This window comes from Nipponia nippon, unplaced genomic scaffold (genome assembly GCF_047370975.1).
Source record: "Nipponia nippon isolate SJK-2023a ecotype South Korea unplaced genomic scaffold, ASM4737097v1 scaffold_21, whole genome shotgun sequence".
NCBI classification, from domain to species: Eukaryota; Metazoa; Chordata; class Aves; order Pelecaniformes; family Threskiornithidae; genus Nipponia; species Nipponia nippon.
In genome coordinates this window covers 8276877-8292083 of record NW_028262338.1, presented here as the reverse complement: position 1 = coordinate 8292083, position 15207 = coordinate 8276877, and the positions used below count along the sequence as shown (strand labels likewise).

Below are 15207 nucleotides of genomic sequence, written 5' to 3'. Positions count from 1 at the left end.
AGGACCAATGGATGCTGTGCCATTTTCTCAGGACAAAAATTAGAACAGAATGGAACAGAGTATTGTATTTCAGTTGCAAGGGACCTACAGTGTCCAATTGCCTAGATCATGTAGAATCACTTACGACCAAGGAGGTATTTCTTGCCTGAAAGAAGCATAACTGCTGGTGACCATTTTTTCACCATCTTAAGACGATTTAGAAAAAAAATTAAAACAGCAATCTTTTCAATTTTTACTTGCCTCTCTTATTCCCTATGTTCTCTTATAAATGTCTACTCAGTGGAATATATTATCAGATATTTAACCATGTCAGGAAGCCATGTCAATTAGTAGCATAATAATCTGGCCATGTATTTTTCTGATTATACACTAAAACTTTATGGCAGAATTCCTGCGGATGTACTTCTTGTAGATAATCATTTGTAGTATATAGTATCCTGAAGGCATTTTAAGTCTTAAGTCTGCTCTCTTTCTCCCCTCTAAGGCGGCAAAAATTTAACACGGAATCAGAGAGTTATGCTTTGTTTTTAAAATTTTGTTAAAAACAAGCTGGAACTTGGAAGGATTCCTATTCTCAGTGTACCTCAAAAAACAAAAAAAAGAAGAAAAAAAAGCTTTTAAAACTGTCTCATAGGGCACGTTTTGAAACTATACAAGTAAACTGCCATTATCTATACGTTAGGGCAACTTGCGCTTCACAGTCTTCTCTCTCGACTTGCTGTGCAAAATGCTTAGGAGCAGAAGAAACCATGAGCTCCAGGAGCCAATCTGCCACTGCTGTCTATGTAGTCTGAATAGAATTTACATGGGCTGGCAGATAAAATTGCCCTTTGCATGCTTTGTCTCTAGGGAATTTGGAAGTATGTCCCAGTTTTATAAAATAATGATAATCACACTATACACCAAGCACAAATAACAGATTTTCCAAGGGCCTTTTCTGAGCAAGTTAAAACTGCGGACAAACAGAAAATAACAGATAATACTTAAAAGAACAGAAAAGCAACCCATTTATGCATCAAAGTTAAAGTGGGTCACTCTGCAACATAAAGCACATTTTTAGTGGATATAAATTTAGCAGCTCTCTGCAGCATTATGCATGACAGCAGCCTTGTGATATTTCAAGTACAGAACAGGTCCCTGGAGACACCATGTAGTTTATAATGGACTAACCATAATAAACTGTAGCAGTCAGAAAAGGAGCTGGTTCCAGTGAAATATGGCATGTTGGCCTATTTGTCTTATATCAACATCCTGTTGAAGATCTAACTTACCTGACAAACAACGGGGAGGTTGGTTGTTGGCAAAAAAAAAAAAAAAAAAAAAAAAGCCAAAATGGAAGCTCACTTTCTTTGTCTTTCAGAGAGCAAGAAATTAAAAGAAAGAAAAGAAATACAAAGGATCGCAGTACACTTCTTCAGCTGACTAACAACTAGCATCCCTTTCCTCCAAGTGCACAGCAAATGCCTTACTGGTTTTTTGTGCTGGCAATGCTTTATTGTAATTGGTGCAGTAACAAAATCTAGCGATACCTGCAGGGCCATAGGCACTGCCTTCCTCAGCTTTGCTGCAAATTAATTAGGCACCAGCTGTCTGCAAAGGCACTCTCTATTTTTGACATCATCTGTTACTTCATTATTTCACACAGCCCTTGCAGGTAGACTGTGGGTGTCTGTCTGCTCTGCTCATAACTACCAAGGACTGATACTTAACAACGCGCACAGAAATATGAGAAATGATCATCAGATTAAAGGTGCTCATTTCCAAAACACAGGCATATTTAGCACGTCCACTCAGTGCAGGTATCTACGCGCTCTACGATTAGTGCAAAAATTAGCTTAACCCATTGCTATTTAAGGCCTGGAAACTTCATTTCTAGATCCTAACTTCTTATAGGCCTTTGATGATCTGAGAAACTGTAAAAGACATTCTTAGCTTGGATCTCTGAAGGGAAAGTTTCATTTAACATTCTCCTGTTCTGTCACTTGGTCCTTTGAAATAACAGTAAAAAAGTGTTCCAGTTACATTATGTTTTTCAGTTATCAATTAATGATATAATTAAGGCACGGGTATTACAGTACTATCAATGTGATACTTAGCATCGAATTTAACAACAGCTGAGGGTAAAGGGCCACAGTATATCTTGTAGGACTGCCCTGTTGCAAACTGTTAGCAGGTATCAGCAACCCAGGCAGTGCCATGTCCTCGATGCCTGACTGCAGGGAGTCTGCTGCCTTCACTCTGCCACGTAACGCCCAACCGTTTTGGGACAGCAGAGGGGCATTTCTCTCTCCAAGGAGAGAAGGGGGATGCAAACGTGAGGCAAATCCCTGTCTGACAAATGTATTTAGAAATCCCAAAGCACCCTTCTAAACTCACAATACGCATATGCTATGGTAATCTTAATTCCTCAAAGCAAAGTGACCTGAGGGCAAGAAACAGTGCAAAATAATTGATTGTTTCCTAGACATGCATATTTGTGGCTCCTACCTGTTGCAGCAAGCAGAGTTGAGGAGGCCAAGTCTGCAGAGAGATCACCACGCAGGAACCCAGGACTCATGCTGTACCACATCTCAGAGCTATACCTTCAGCAGGTCTCACGTATGAATTTTAAGCTTTTAAATAAAACATCAGCTAAATCAATTGTAAGTTGTATATAATGAATCAGCAACTTTGTACGATCAAAGCACGTAAACTTTGAAAGTCTAAAAATATGTCAAATCATTGCTAGAGTTTTCTTGTCCTTTCCTACTATCCTGATTCCTCATCCTGCCAAATCTAAGTATTTCAGAGGTAAGCTGACTGCTGAGCTAATGTGTTTAGATTTTATTTTTCTAGACATCTTGATGGAAAAAAAAAAAAAACACAAAACAAATTTTTAACTCAACCCCCAACATTTGACATGAAAAATGAAAAATATTTTAGTTGAAAGGAAGAATGAAATCTCCCAGGGGAAGAAAAAAGAAAAAAAAAAAACTCACATATCATTTCCAGTACGACATTAAAATAGCATTTTAAAAAAACCCAACATGTTAAATAACGTATGAACATGATAACATCCCTTTTCTGTTGTGGAAAATACAATTTTGTTTTTTGAAAATTTTCTTTAAACAAATATTTTATACACATTTAAATCCAAATATATTGCAAGAGTTTATAATAGTATAGAATATCCACATAAAACAAATCCCGTGTTTTCATGAGTAAATACCCACAATGCATATATTTTTTCCATACATATTTTTGATAGTGCTAGACTCATCTAATAGTAAAAAACCCAAAATGTGTTTTGTCCATGCAGTCACAATTGAGCAGCCCAACTATCAACGGGGATATAAAGAACATAGGAGAAAATCATTTAGTGTCTTCAAAAATCAAAGTAGTATCTGGAAAGGTCAAATTTAGATATTTTGTTAATGAAACAAAAAACTCATCTATTACTTTATGCATTATGAATTACTGACAAAGACATGCTTACCGTGTGCTTTTAAGCTAGAAAAGTACCAGCCCATGATTCCTCTCCTCTTTCAGAGATGGATCTCAAACACAGAAACTAGCAAGAGGCATTCTGCATCTCTTTCTGCTAAAGAAGAATGATGCAGGGGCATTACAATATGACTTTTTATATTTTCCAATGTCCGTATCACTCTATTTCATTAGAATTAAATAATTCACTTTAATTCTGGCACAAATGAGCAAAGCCAACTCTCTTCTCAGTACTGCACAGATTTTGCATACGATGTAGTTTCCAGTTCAGCAACATGGATAAGTGCTTGTAAAATCTAAGCAAAACGTTTGCATTTGCAGCCTACCAGGTTTGTCTTGTTATCTCAGTCATTAAGGGAGAAAGATCTTCTCCCCTCCTCCATTGTTTAACTCTCAAACATTTTTCAGGGCGTGCCCAGCAAATGGAAATGCTTCTTTTTCAACAAGGTGCATAACACCTTGTGAAACCCTTTGGGCCTGAGCCTGCTCACCTGAGTAAAGGCAGCAGGATTTGGTATTTGTTTTCAAGCCTTGTCAGATATAAAATACGCGCCTAGGGAAGAAGTACAGACTTATGCTGGACATCCTTTCCTTTCATCAACAGCAGGTGATATTACCTCACATGGCTCCCCTGTAAGCAATCTTAAATAGGAAAACCAGGCGATGGATGGCTAGGCTGCAGCTAAAAGACAGAGAAACATGCTATGCCAGAAAAGCTGCTTGCATTTACTTTAAAATCTTACAGCATGAGTGAGAAAACATCCTTTACTTTTCATCCACCTGTCCTTTCAATTTTTCTGTTTCTTCCTTTTGTAAATTTTTGTTTGGATCTCATATAAAGGCTTTCTTTTCCTCTTTCTCTCATTCTTAATTAGATTGAATGTCAAATCTGTTCAGTAATCATATCACTTTGGGTAGTAATGAAGGCAAATAAATAATGCTTAACCTTTCTTACAGAGATCTGGAGACCCTTCCAAAACCAATTAAGGTTTGTATGATTCACTGGAATTAGCCAAGGTCTTCACGCTAAGTTTCCAAACTTGTGTGAGAAAGAAAACATTAAAATTAAGGTGGGTAGAGGGAAGAAGAAATTTGTCCTTCCTACAGTCTTAACCCCTTCTAATTTTAAAGTAGGCTGTGAGTGGGAGGAAAGAAAAGAAAATAAATTAGGCAATGCAGATGATGCTTTGCTGCTGCTTGGAAGGTATTAGCTGAATTTCCCCATGCTGGGTTTTTTTTTTTTTTTTCTTTTTTTTTGTTTTACTTTCCAGTGATTTTTTTTTCCTGTCTGTTTGGCATATATTTCTACTTCAGATATGTTTTGAATGGTGACTAACAACAACAACAATAAAAAGTCTCAATCTCTCATAGCGTAAAATACAGAACAGCAAGAACAATTCAATTTGTCTGCAATCTGGCAGCTTAATCTTGCTGTCCTGATGCGTAAGCTTCAGTCTGTTTATTATCAACATTCCTTCTCCTGTCAATGTCCTCTCACCTGAAGAAACAATCTCTTTGCATGACATGGAAGGGGAAATACTATCCTCAATAACGGAGCTGCACTGATGCTTGCATGACCAAATGAGCTTTTGTGCTGTGGGGTTATCACTGCACATCTTGCCGTTTTTGCTGCTGTCCAAGAGTGTATGACAGGACTTCATCCCCTGTAACCTGTGTGACACTGTACTCCTGTGCCTGCCTGTGATCTCTCTTTGCAGTACCTTCGAACATCAACGCCATAAAATTTCAACAAAAAGTTGAAGATTAAAGACTGATATATCAATCAGACTCTTCAGAAAAGGTCTTTGGAAACATTTAACATGGAGATCTCAAAGGCCACAGACCAATTTGACGTAGGCTTAAAAAGCATCAGTCTTTAGACATATCAACCAGGCTTACAAATGTACGTGTGACCACGCATATTCTTAGATATTCATGTATCTCTACTCAAGTACCATTTGAAAAATAAACAGCACCAAAACTGAAAATGTGCACAGTTTACATGATTTAGTTTTTACAGCATTTGTAAGGGAACCTAAGTCAACTGAAGACCCAGAACTTCCCGAAGATTTTTGTTTCCTTGGCTATATTCTTGCTAAAACAGAGAAAGTTTAAAAAAAAGTGGTCCCAGCTGGAAGCATGCCCTTAGCCATTAGAGTGCCAAAATGAATGCAGTATGTCAGCTCTGACAATCTGTCAGAAAAGAGGGAAAAAATACTTCTGTTCCAAGAATAAGATGCATTCAAAAGTTTTGCCCTGAAATTAAAACAAGAAACACCACACACACACACACACACAAACCTACCTGGGCCAGAGCCTCAGTCAAGACAAGTATATCTCCAGTTATATAAGCAATTTACATCACCTGAATACCCAACCCCCATTTCTGGACATAACCATAATTTTTTTTTTAATTTATTGCTTGCCTAGACTCATATGAGCATCATAATAAATCAGTCGCTCCAAATACCCTTCAAGAATAACAAGCATTACGAATTAATAATGTCGTGCTGGTCATTAATTTTGATAACCAAAGAATTTGCATTAGTGAACATACTTGCTATGTAATTGTTAATGTTACATTTATTTAATATGCAACAGTTAAAGTGTGTTAGAAGCCAGTTCCCATTATTTGATTCTTTCACAGCTGTTCAGTATGACAGATGCGTAATTTTGTTCTTTAAAATATTGATTTTCCTTTTATAAATTGAGAACTGTGATATTAAATAATTTCTGACATGTTTTGTTAATTTTGGATTCTCAATATATATATTCAACAGTAAAATTTACCAATAGGAAGCCAATATTAATGTTTCTAATTTCCAGTCAAGTAAATTGAATGAAGGAGAGGCCATGTTACACAAGTCATAAAGTAAGTGCTAAAGCTCAGAATAGCATAAAGGGAATAAATGATTCAAATACTCTGCAGCACTGGTCTTACTTTTGTGCCAGTGGATTTGTAACACCTATTAGGATGTGATAACATTAAATGCACTTACAGATACAGACAAGTGAAAAGGTAGGTAGGCAACTTGCTCTAGTTTGATTTGGAAATGATACTCACCAACGAGTGTAAATATTTTTAGACCCTAAAATCACAAGCCAGTCTTAAAGCTGAAATACTTTGCTTTCTAGCTTGTAATAATCTCTGAAAATAAGGGCCAACAGCACATCACTTGTAACAAAGCAACTGTGCTGACATTTTAGTCTTTTTTTGAGAACTTCGATCTACTGTTCAGAAGCTTCAGAGGATGATGTGATATATTTTAAACAGTGAAGAGATTAAGTCATACTTGAGTTTTCCTTAACAGTCTGGAATATTTTACTTCTCATGTTCTATGTCTCCTGATACAGAGCCAGCATCCTGCAACCAGCAGCTCCTCACCTCAGTACCAGACGCAAGACTCGCGGGTCCTCCCATCTCCAATCTGCTCTTTCTCTGCAGAACTGGTGCTCGTTATCCGCAGAAAGGTGAGACAGAACAGGTCACTCATTAAAGCAGCGCTGTTGTGGGGCTGGGAACAGAGAGTAGCCAGGTGGATAACTTCAAAAGGAATTACCAACTGCTGTCTGCATTTCCAGACAAAAATGAGCATTTGGCAGTTTTAGCCTTTGGCAGCCTTTTGTCTGACGGCCATTTGTCCTCTTTTCTGGTGCTCCATCTGCTCCCCCCCAGTTGTATCAACCAAAGAATCAAGTTGCAACAGAACCTGCAGGTGTGTGCAGCTAAGGCTACCAATAAATACCCTGCCATCTCCCCCACGTAGTGATACCTGGGGGTTGGAAACACAACTATGAATTCCTTTTTGTTAGAGCTGGGCTGGCACAGAACAAGAGAAACTAAGAAACATCAACTGTTCCCTCAGCAGAGCAAAGAAGTCTACTTCTGAAGTCTATTTAATGCTCGAGATCTACTAGGACAGCGAGAACAGAACTGTATTAGGTGACACTTTGCATCTTAGGAGCACAAGAAGAGACCCAGCTTCTGGTCCCTGCTACTGCCAATGAAGTTCTGCACAAACCAGTGAGCAGATGGAGTACAGCAATACAGACACCTCTCATGACCATGCCTGACTGCACTCTCCTCCTGGTCTGTTAATCTTGAATTGCTCTTGATGCAACAGAATCAACAGTAAAATCTGCTGGATCTACCATCCTGAAAGGGTCAGTAATTTGGTCATCCAGGGATCTCTCCTGTTAGATGTTAAGTAGGAAGAGGAAAGAATGGAACTTGGGTCTTCCACGTGTTAAGTCAAATATACACAAACTTAAGACTCTTTAGACCTTTTTCTGTAAAAGGCAGCACCATCCTACTGCTGCCACGGAGGTACGCCAAGAACAACCGAAACCAAGGGCAGCCTCGAACGCCTTTCTTGCACAAAACCACCGAGGCCGCACAACAGAACCCGACGACGAACAGGGGCAAACCGAAGGCAGCCAACGCCCGGTAACGCCGGAGGCAGAGCGGGGCCGAGGCGCCAGGCGGGCAGGGCGCTGCCGCCGCACGGCCGCGCACGGGGCAACAAAGACCCGAGGCGCGCGCACGCTCCCTCGCTCCTGAAGGGGAAGCTCTCCCTCCCGCGGGTGCCCGGGGGCGCGGTCGCTCACCGGGGCGGCGCGGGCTGACGCGAGGACACCCCGGAGAAGATCGCCCACGGAAGGGAGGCGAGGCAGCGCGGCGGCGCCTCAGCCCCGCGGAGCCTCCTCAGGCGCCCCGCAGCTGCGGCCCGGTCGCGACTATTTATACCCGGGGGGGGGGGGTCGGACCCGCGCTTCAGCCATATTTGGTCATGATCCAGAAGCTTCCCCGAGCCCAGGCGCCTCATTGGCTGCTGCGCCTGCCGCGGGGTGCGCGTGGCGCGGGCGGGCGGAGCACAACGGGCGCGAGCATGAAGCGGGAGAAGCCGGTGGTCGCCATCTTGAGAGCCCGGGTCTGTGTGAGGGAGGAGCGGGCGCACCGCAGCAGCTCCTCCCGCCTTGCTGTGAGGAGGGCGACAGCAACTTACCGTCAGTAACAGAGCCGCAAGCGTGAACTCCGAGCAGGAGGTACGGAACCTCTGAGACTTTTCAGGTGTACCCTTCATCTCAACGTTTTCTTACTGCCTAGCACTGAGCACCTCGCTGTACGCTGCTCGTATTCCCCCGATGCTCAACTGCCCCGACTGCTGTGCAGGCAAACTAACACTGTGGTGTGGCTACCCCTTCGCAGATTAGGCCTACGGTTCAGATGCCTCGGTGCCCAACTTCTGGTGTCCTACTGCGGCCCAAACCCAGAGATACCCACTTCAGGTGAGAACCGTAATCTTCTGCAGCTCTGAGAAAAGAGCCAGCCCAACATAACACAACTACGTATACATCTTTTAGGTTTTCTTTATTTATATTTTTTTTAGTTCAAGAATTACACACTAGCCAACATTATTATATATTTACATGCTGAAACTGGCTGCAATAATTTTAAATTCAAGAAAATATCTCTTATGTGCTACTCATTTACAATCATCGTTTTACTACCTCATATAACCCAGAGGTTAGCAGTCCTTTTGAGAAAGACATGAAGATCTGATGCAATGATATCCACTAGTATTTTGCATTTTCTAGCCATTGGAAAATGTGCATTATGTGCATATAAGAAAGGCTACAAGGTCATTAGTAAGGCTGATGATTACTACATTATGAAGTAAATAGTACTAAGTAAAAAAAGAAAAATCAGAACTGTGCAAAGACAGTACTAACAGAACCATTTAAACACCCATGCAAATAAAAACGTGATAGAAGTCAAATCATAGTCAGCTTGTTAGAATTAATCATGTTTCAAATGCTCTTTTTGTCTTCAACTGAAAGTAACAGGACAGACCATGAACAACACAGCCTGGTGAGTATCTGTCAAATGACAGTAACATAGAAAATGTTATCAAATTGGAATAGATGACCTCATGTCTGAAAAACATTAAAAAAATACAACCCTTCGTATGAAAGTAGAGGTGAGATTTTTTCATCGTTTAAGTTTCATTTTTTGTCAAAGCACTTACAAAGAAAATAATTTTATACCTATGAAATGTTAGTGTTGCATATTCTTGTAGAGATGATCTATTTCAATTTTATATTAATGGATATTTAAATTATTACTATTTTTACAAAGTGGAATAGGGCAGTATTTTTGATCAACATTCCATTTGCTTCTTAAAAATTTAGACAAAGTTCCTAGTGCATTTTATTAAGCTTTACCTTTGGTGTTAAGCAGTGACTTATTAGATTTCCCTTTTAAACAATTTCTGGAGTGAAGATTCTTTGGCTTTGGGGGACTACGCTATCTAACGACAGCCAAACATCCTTTTTTTTTTTTTTTTTTTTTAAAGAAAAATATATGCCTACTATTAGGTACCATAAGAGATACAGATTTCAGAAACAGACAGACGCAATATGCAGGCTTTCTGTAATGAAATCGCCAACAGCTGAATGCTCACTTACCCTGGATTCCTTCACCTCTCCACTCACCGGAGCAACATAAAGGTGCCTCGTTGTAAGTGAAAACCAGGCCCTATTTGTTTATACTACTCTGAGTACTGAGTGCCGAGCTACCGTCTTCTCCTGCCTGAACGCTTTAACCATACAAAAGAATCGATTGTGCTAGCGGCAACATTGCCGCAACGGCTGTTTTACGCTGCAGTACTTTCTGTACTTTTTTAGTATCTGGAATCCAAATCTGTTTATGCAAAAGGGTGTTTAAATTACTCTGCTAGAGCACTGCAATTATTGTACTTAGTAAAAAAAAGTCACTAAACACTAAACTGTTCATTTACAGCTTATTTAATTATTTACATAATTTTAGGACACATTAACCTAAACCATAAGTAGAATTAACTTTTTGCCTTACCATAAAGTACAAATTAGAAGTTAAAAATGTTTAAGAAATCTGATAATATTTACACACGTTCAGCTTAAGTTATGGTTGCTCACATTGTATGTTCTATGTACACATAGCAAAATGTTATGATCACTACTGATATAGTATTGTACCCTGGCCATCCCACCCTAGATTATTCTCTAGAAATAGTTAATGTTTTTGCCTTTTTTTCTCGGTTCCCTAAGGAATTCGTTGGTTTTGAAAACTTACTAGTGGACAATGCTGTTATAAAAAGAGAGAGAAGAAATAGGCAAGCAATGTGAGGACTAGTCTAATTTCAGATGCTAGGAGGTACAGTACTATCATCATGTCAAAGGGTGCAACGTTCCATACGAATTATAAGCACTGACCTGCTGATATAGAAATGCCCAGTTACCCTGTATAGTAAGTTGGTTTTTTTTAAATACATTAATCTTTTTTTCTGAAAAATATATTCATACACTGGTTGATGGTAGAAACAAAACTATTATTAGCTTATTCCTTTAACACGCCAACATATGAATGTGTGTGCATATATATATATACTCAGTACGTGTATATATACGCATATATGTCCATATAGACATTTAGGTATATGTTCATATGCACATACAGCTGGATAATGTTTAACATCTGTTCAGTACTGTGTTATAGTATAGAATTGGAACACAGTCTAATAATTATAGTGAAAATTAATTGAGCTTTAATTTTAATGCATATTTGTCTGAAATAAATAGGATTTGTTCCCCGGGTGTAAGACCGCCACTCGTTTTCTCTATGCATTGTGCTTTTGTCCCTTACGGATTTTATGTCCTCTGTATTAGAATGTAAAAACACTCTGAAGAACTCTGCGACATGCTGTTATCAAAGACTCTGTTTTCCTCCCCGGGAATGAGAAAAGAAATGGTCACAATGTCATTGCTTGAGTCTTTCTTCCCAGTCATTAAACTGCGATAGGATAGAAACATAACATTCCTTATGCAAACACAGAAACATGTTGCATGAATTTTCAATTCTGAAAATGTGTATCATACTTACTAGCAGTCATGTACAGTATGTATTTACAGATTGATCTCAAAGATTTCATTAAAACTGTGCCATGTTATAGTCATAATTTGCCCATGAATTTCACAAAGATGAAAAACACCTTAATTGCTGGCTATCATGTCTAACAATAAAATGCGCAACTACAAGTATATTACAAGGTTTATCTAAATTATTAACTTTGATATTTTGCTTATTGAAACTAACAACAATTAACACGATTAAAAGGATCTAGAATATTCATTTTCGGTCAGTTCTAAACTAAAAGCAGATTTATTCTAGTTTACCCTGGAGGGCAGCGCACATAGCAAACCCCATCTCTCATCTCTGTTGGCGTAATTTCGCACTTTCACTCAAGTATCTCAGAAGAGGAGTAAGTGCTCACCTTGGGCTCGAGTTATACTTTTCCCTTGACAGTGCCTCGCCAGTCTTTCTCACCCCCGTCTTTTTGTATCACAGTGTTAAGCCTTAGTACAAAATGATAGAATCCTTCTCTTTCACTAATTTTATACATCACATTAATAGCCAGAAGGACATAGTAAAAGCGAGAGTGCTCCTTCCCCCCACATAATACATCTTTCCTAGTGACACCTGAGCAGAAACCAGACATTTTCTTTCACTCTCTGAACAGCAACATCAGAGAGCATTATGGCTTGTACTGTAACTTCAGCGAAATGAACGTGCAGTTCTAGGGTTCAGTTTCTGTGGTTTTCATTATAGCTGACGCAGTCAACCAATGCAGAGAGTCAACATGTTCTCTGTAAGGTTTCATATTTGATGCGTATCAACCACAAACAGGCTGTGAGCTCCCTGTATTCACACTATGCTTCTGTGAAATAAAAAAGGAGTTGGCAGCAATTTGTGAAATGAAAGAAAAGCTTGTACAGAAGAATACTATAGGACTGCTTTTATTTATGATAATTAATACCATTTTTAAAGAACAGACTTTGAAGAGAAATATTGAATTTTGACGTGGCTCCTTTTCTTAGAACTGGGAAGAAATTCCAACATGATTCATACCTATCAGCTGAAATTCCAAATGCATCTACAAAGCTTATTGCGTTATGCACGAAATGCAGTCAGATATTATGTGAACAAAAAGCAACGTTTTGACTTGGAAAGTTAATCACATGATGAAAGCCTGTCTCTACATCTTGCAGAGTCTGAACCTGGAGGCAGTACATGAACGTACCCACAGCTCCCTTGGAAACAAGAGGTGGTGTGTATGCCTGGCAAATCCCATTTCAGGCTGAAAACTACTCTCTCCCATTTGAAGCAGAAATAAGCATATGCTATGCTCAAAACAAAGTCAGAAAATTGGCCTATTAGTTCCCAGAACTGTTTTCCTCCTATCGCTGTCATTCACTGTCAAATGGGGAAAAAAACCCACAGAAACTTGTAAGAAAATTTCTCATTTAAAGCAAGAACAAAAAAATCAAAGAAAATCTTTTATGAAAAATCTTCTTAAGAACTATCTTAAAGTATTGCCAAAGGAATACTTAAATGCGGAAAAAGTATCTGCCTGAAAAAATTCCTTTGCTATTAGGAAGATACTTGAATTCTAGTTTCTTTCAGAAATTTGTACACAGGTGAGAGGTAGCATAGATACAACAGATGTGGCTTCTGCTTCATGAAATACTTTGTGTCAAACAATATTGGGGATCTGATTTAGTGAAAGCCATCAGGAATTTATACTTCTTATACAGTTCTTGCAATTTTTTTTTTTTTTTCACTACAGAAAAAGGTTCCACAATGGACTAAATGGCAAACTGCCTAAAAAATTCTACTTTTTGTCTACTCTATTTTCCCTAGAAGAGTAAAGCTCTATGGAGTGAAAAAAAAAAAAAACAACCCCAAAACCTATTTTTCAAACAGTTTCCTAAAGCAAAACTGAAATTTGCTAGTTTTTCAATGGCAATCACCCTAAAGCAGGAACCATTCAAGAGTGTAATTAAACTCTTAAAGTGATGGCTACCAATTTTTTCCCTTTAAAACAGTGCATTAAGGAAAACAAAATAAAAAATGAAACGGTATTGCATAATCCAGAGTGAGAAGGTACCCTGTCAGTATCTTTTGTACTGAAGTACACATGCTCGGATCTGCACTGCTGAAGGAGGTACGATACCTTTAATCAAACTGGATGTTAAGCATAACAAGAGGGGCAAGCACAACACTGGAAAGATTGCAAACTTGGAAGAAATCACACAGCTCCACGTGAGTATTTCAGACTAAGGTATGTGCTATCACTGACAACATTCATTTCCACAGTGTGTGCGTGTGTGTGTGTGTGTATACACACACACATACATCCTTTTACATATATGTAGCCTTCCCTCTCCTTGGCCCCATATTTTGTAATTGCTCTCTAGCTCTCCCTACCTTAGAAAGGCAGGGCACCATTGCTTTCCTTCAGCCACCTAGAGAATTACTATGTGGCCAGCTGATTTTGGCACTTTGGACAGCTGATTTCCTTTCCCCGACAGAAAACAGGAGCATATCTACCCCTTCGGAACGGATGCATTTTTATCCCATTGCTACATTCTTCTGTTGATCACAACTACAGTCATTGTGATTGTGAGCATATGTTCTCTCTTTAAAATCCAAATAAAACTAGTGCTTTTTGCTTCGGCTTCTGTGCAAACACCCAACCCTAAGATTACCAGTCAAAGGTTTAGTTCTTTCAATAAGTACCAGAAATACCTGAACACGGTTGGGAAACCTCTGACCATCATCATCTTGGAAAGATGATAGGCACTACTTGTTTTCAAGTTTACACATTTAAAAGGTACAGTGTATATGTTTCATAAGCATGATAACAACTTAGCACACTCTCTTAAGTGTAGATTCGTGCCTTGGATATGCAGTTTCCCTGGGAATGGTACATACTGCTGTTGAAACTAGAACTTGTTTCTCAAATGCCGCTCTATAATTTGTATCACTAAACTCAAATAGCCATTAAAAAAAAGGAAGAAGAAAAAAAAAAAGAGAGCAAGGGACAACGAGACAGAAGTGATTGTCAAAATCCAATTTGCCTTCACGCTCAAAATGCACTTATATTTTGATAAGGGGATACGTCCGTACTGCAACTTAACATCTTTACGATTTAGCAGATAAAACGAAAACATTATAAAAACAGACCAGAGAGTGGGCCAGCAACTAAGGTGTTTTAAAGTAACTTTTTGTCCTGAATAGAATTTTTCTAAGTCCCACTTTTGGCTGTACAACCGATTTGAAGAGAAATCCAGTTCTTGCTTCCTGTGTGGCTTTGTTTCTTAGTTCACATAGTAAAGCCAATAGACAATATTGAAAAAGGAAAAAACAACAGGGAAGAATATGCGCGACCATCGATCTATGGCATTTACATCAGTCAAGTCAGGAATGGTGATTTTCAGTTGAGATGCACGTCTCCGTAGCCTACTTTTCTTCTGTGCCACGTGTCGCTCCAGGGCGTTGCGACCAAAGCTGTGCCTGGGTAAGCCAGCTTTCCGGTACTGGATGCTTGAAGTGTCATAGGCCAGCATAGTGCTTCTAGGGTCCCCAAGCCCCATCACAGCCTCGGAGGCAGCCATCTCGTTTTTAATTTCGAGTGTGCTCAACAAAATATTTTCATGTGGATCCATCTGTAAAAAACGAGAAAGCAGATTTAGCAGGAGAGGAAGGAAGCTCAGGCAGTTGCAAACTGAAGCCATGCTGACAAGGGCTAGATCTAACATTACTAATTCACTGGATGTCGGCCTGTCTAAAAGACTTTAAGCATAGCCGTAACTGTATTTGGTGTCGTTTATTTGTGAACTCAA

General features: G+C 39.2%; 1 protein-coding gene across 7 annotated transcripts in view; it reads right to left on the bottom strand.

Moving 5' to 3' along the window:
- Positions 1-8837: 8837 nt before the first annotated feature.
- Positions 8838-15207, bottom strand: part of GABRB2 (gamma-aminobutyric acid type A receptor subunit beta2) — a 175277-nt gene continuing 168907 nt past the window's right edge. For all 7 annotated transcript variants that reach the window (XM_087760067.1, XM_087760063.1, XM_087760068.1 and 4 more), the window contains one exon: positions 8838-15030. In XM_087760067.1, the coding sequence (XP_087616193.1) occupies positions 14683-15030 (348 nt within the window). In that variant the 3' untranslated portion in view covers positions 8838-14682. The remainder of the gene's footprint in view (positions 15031-15207) is intronic.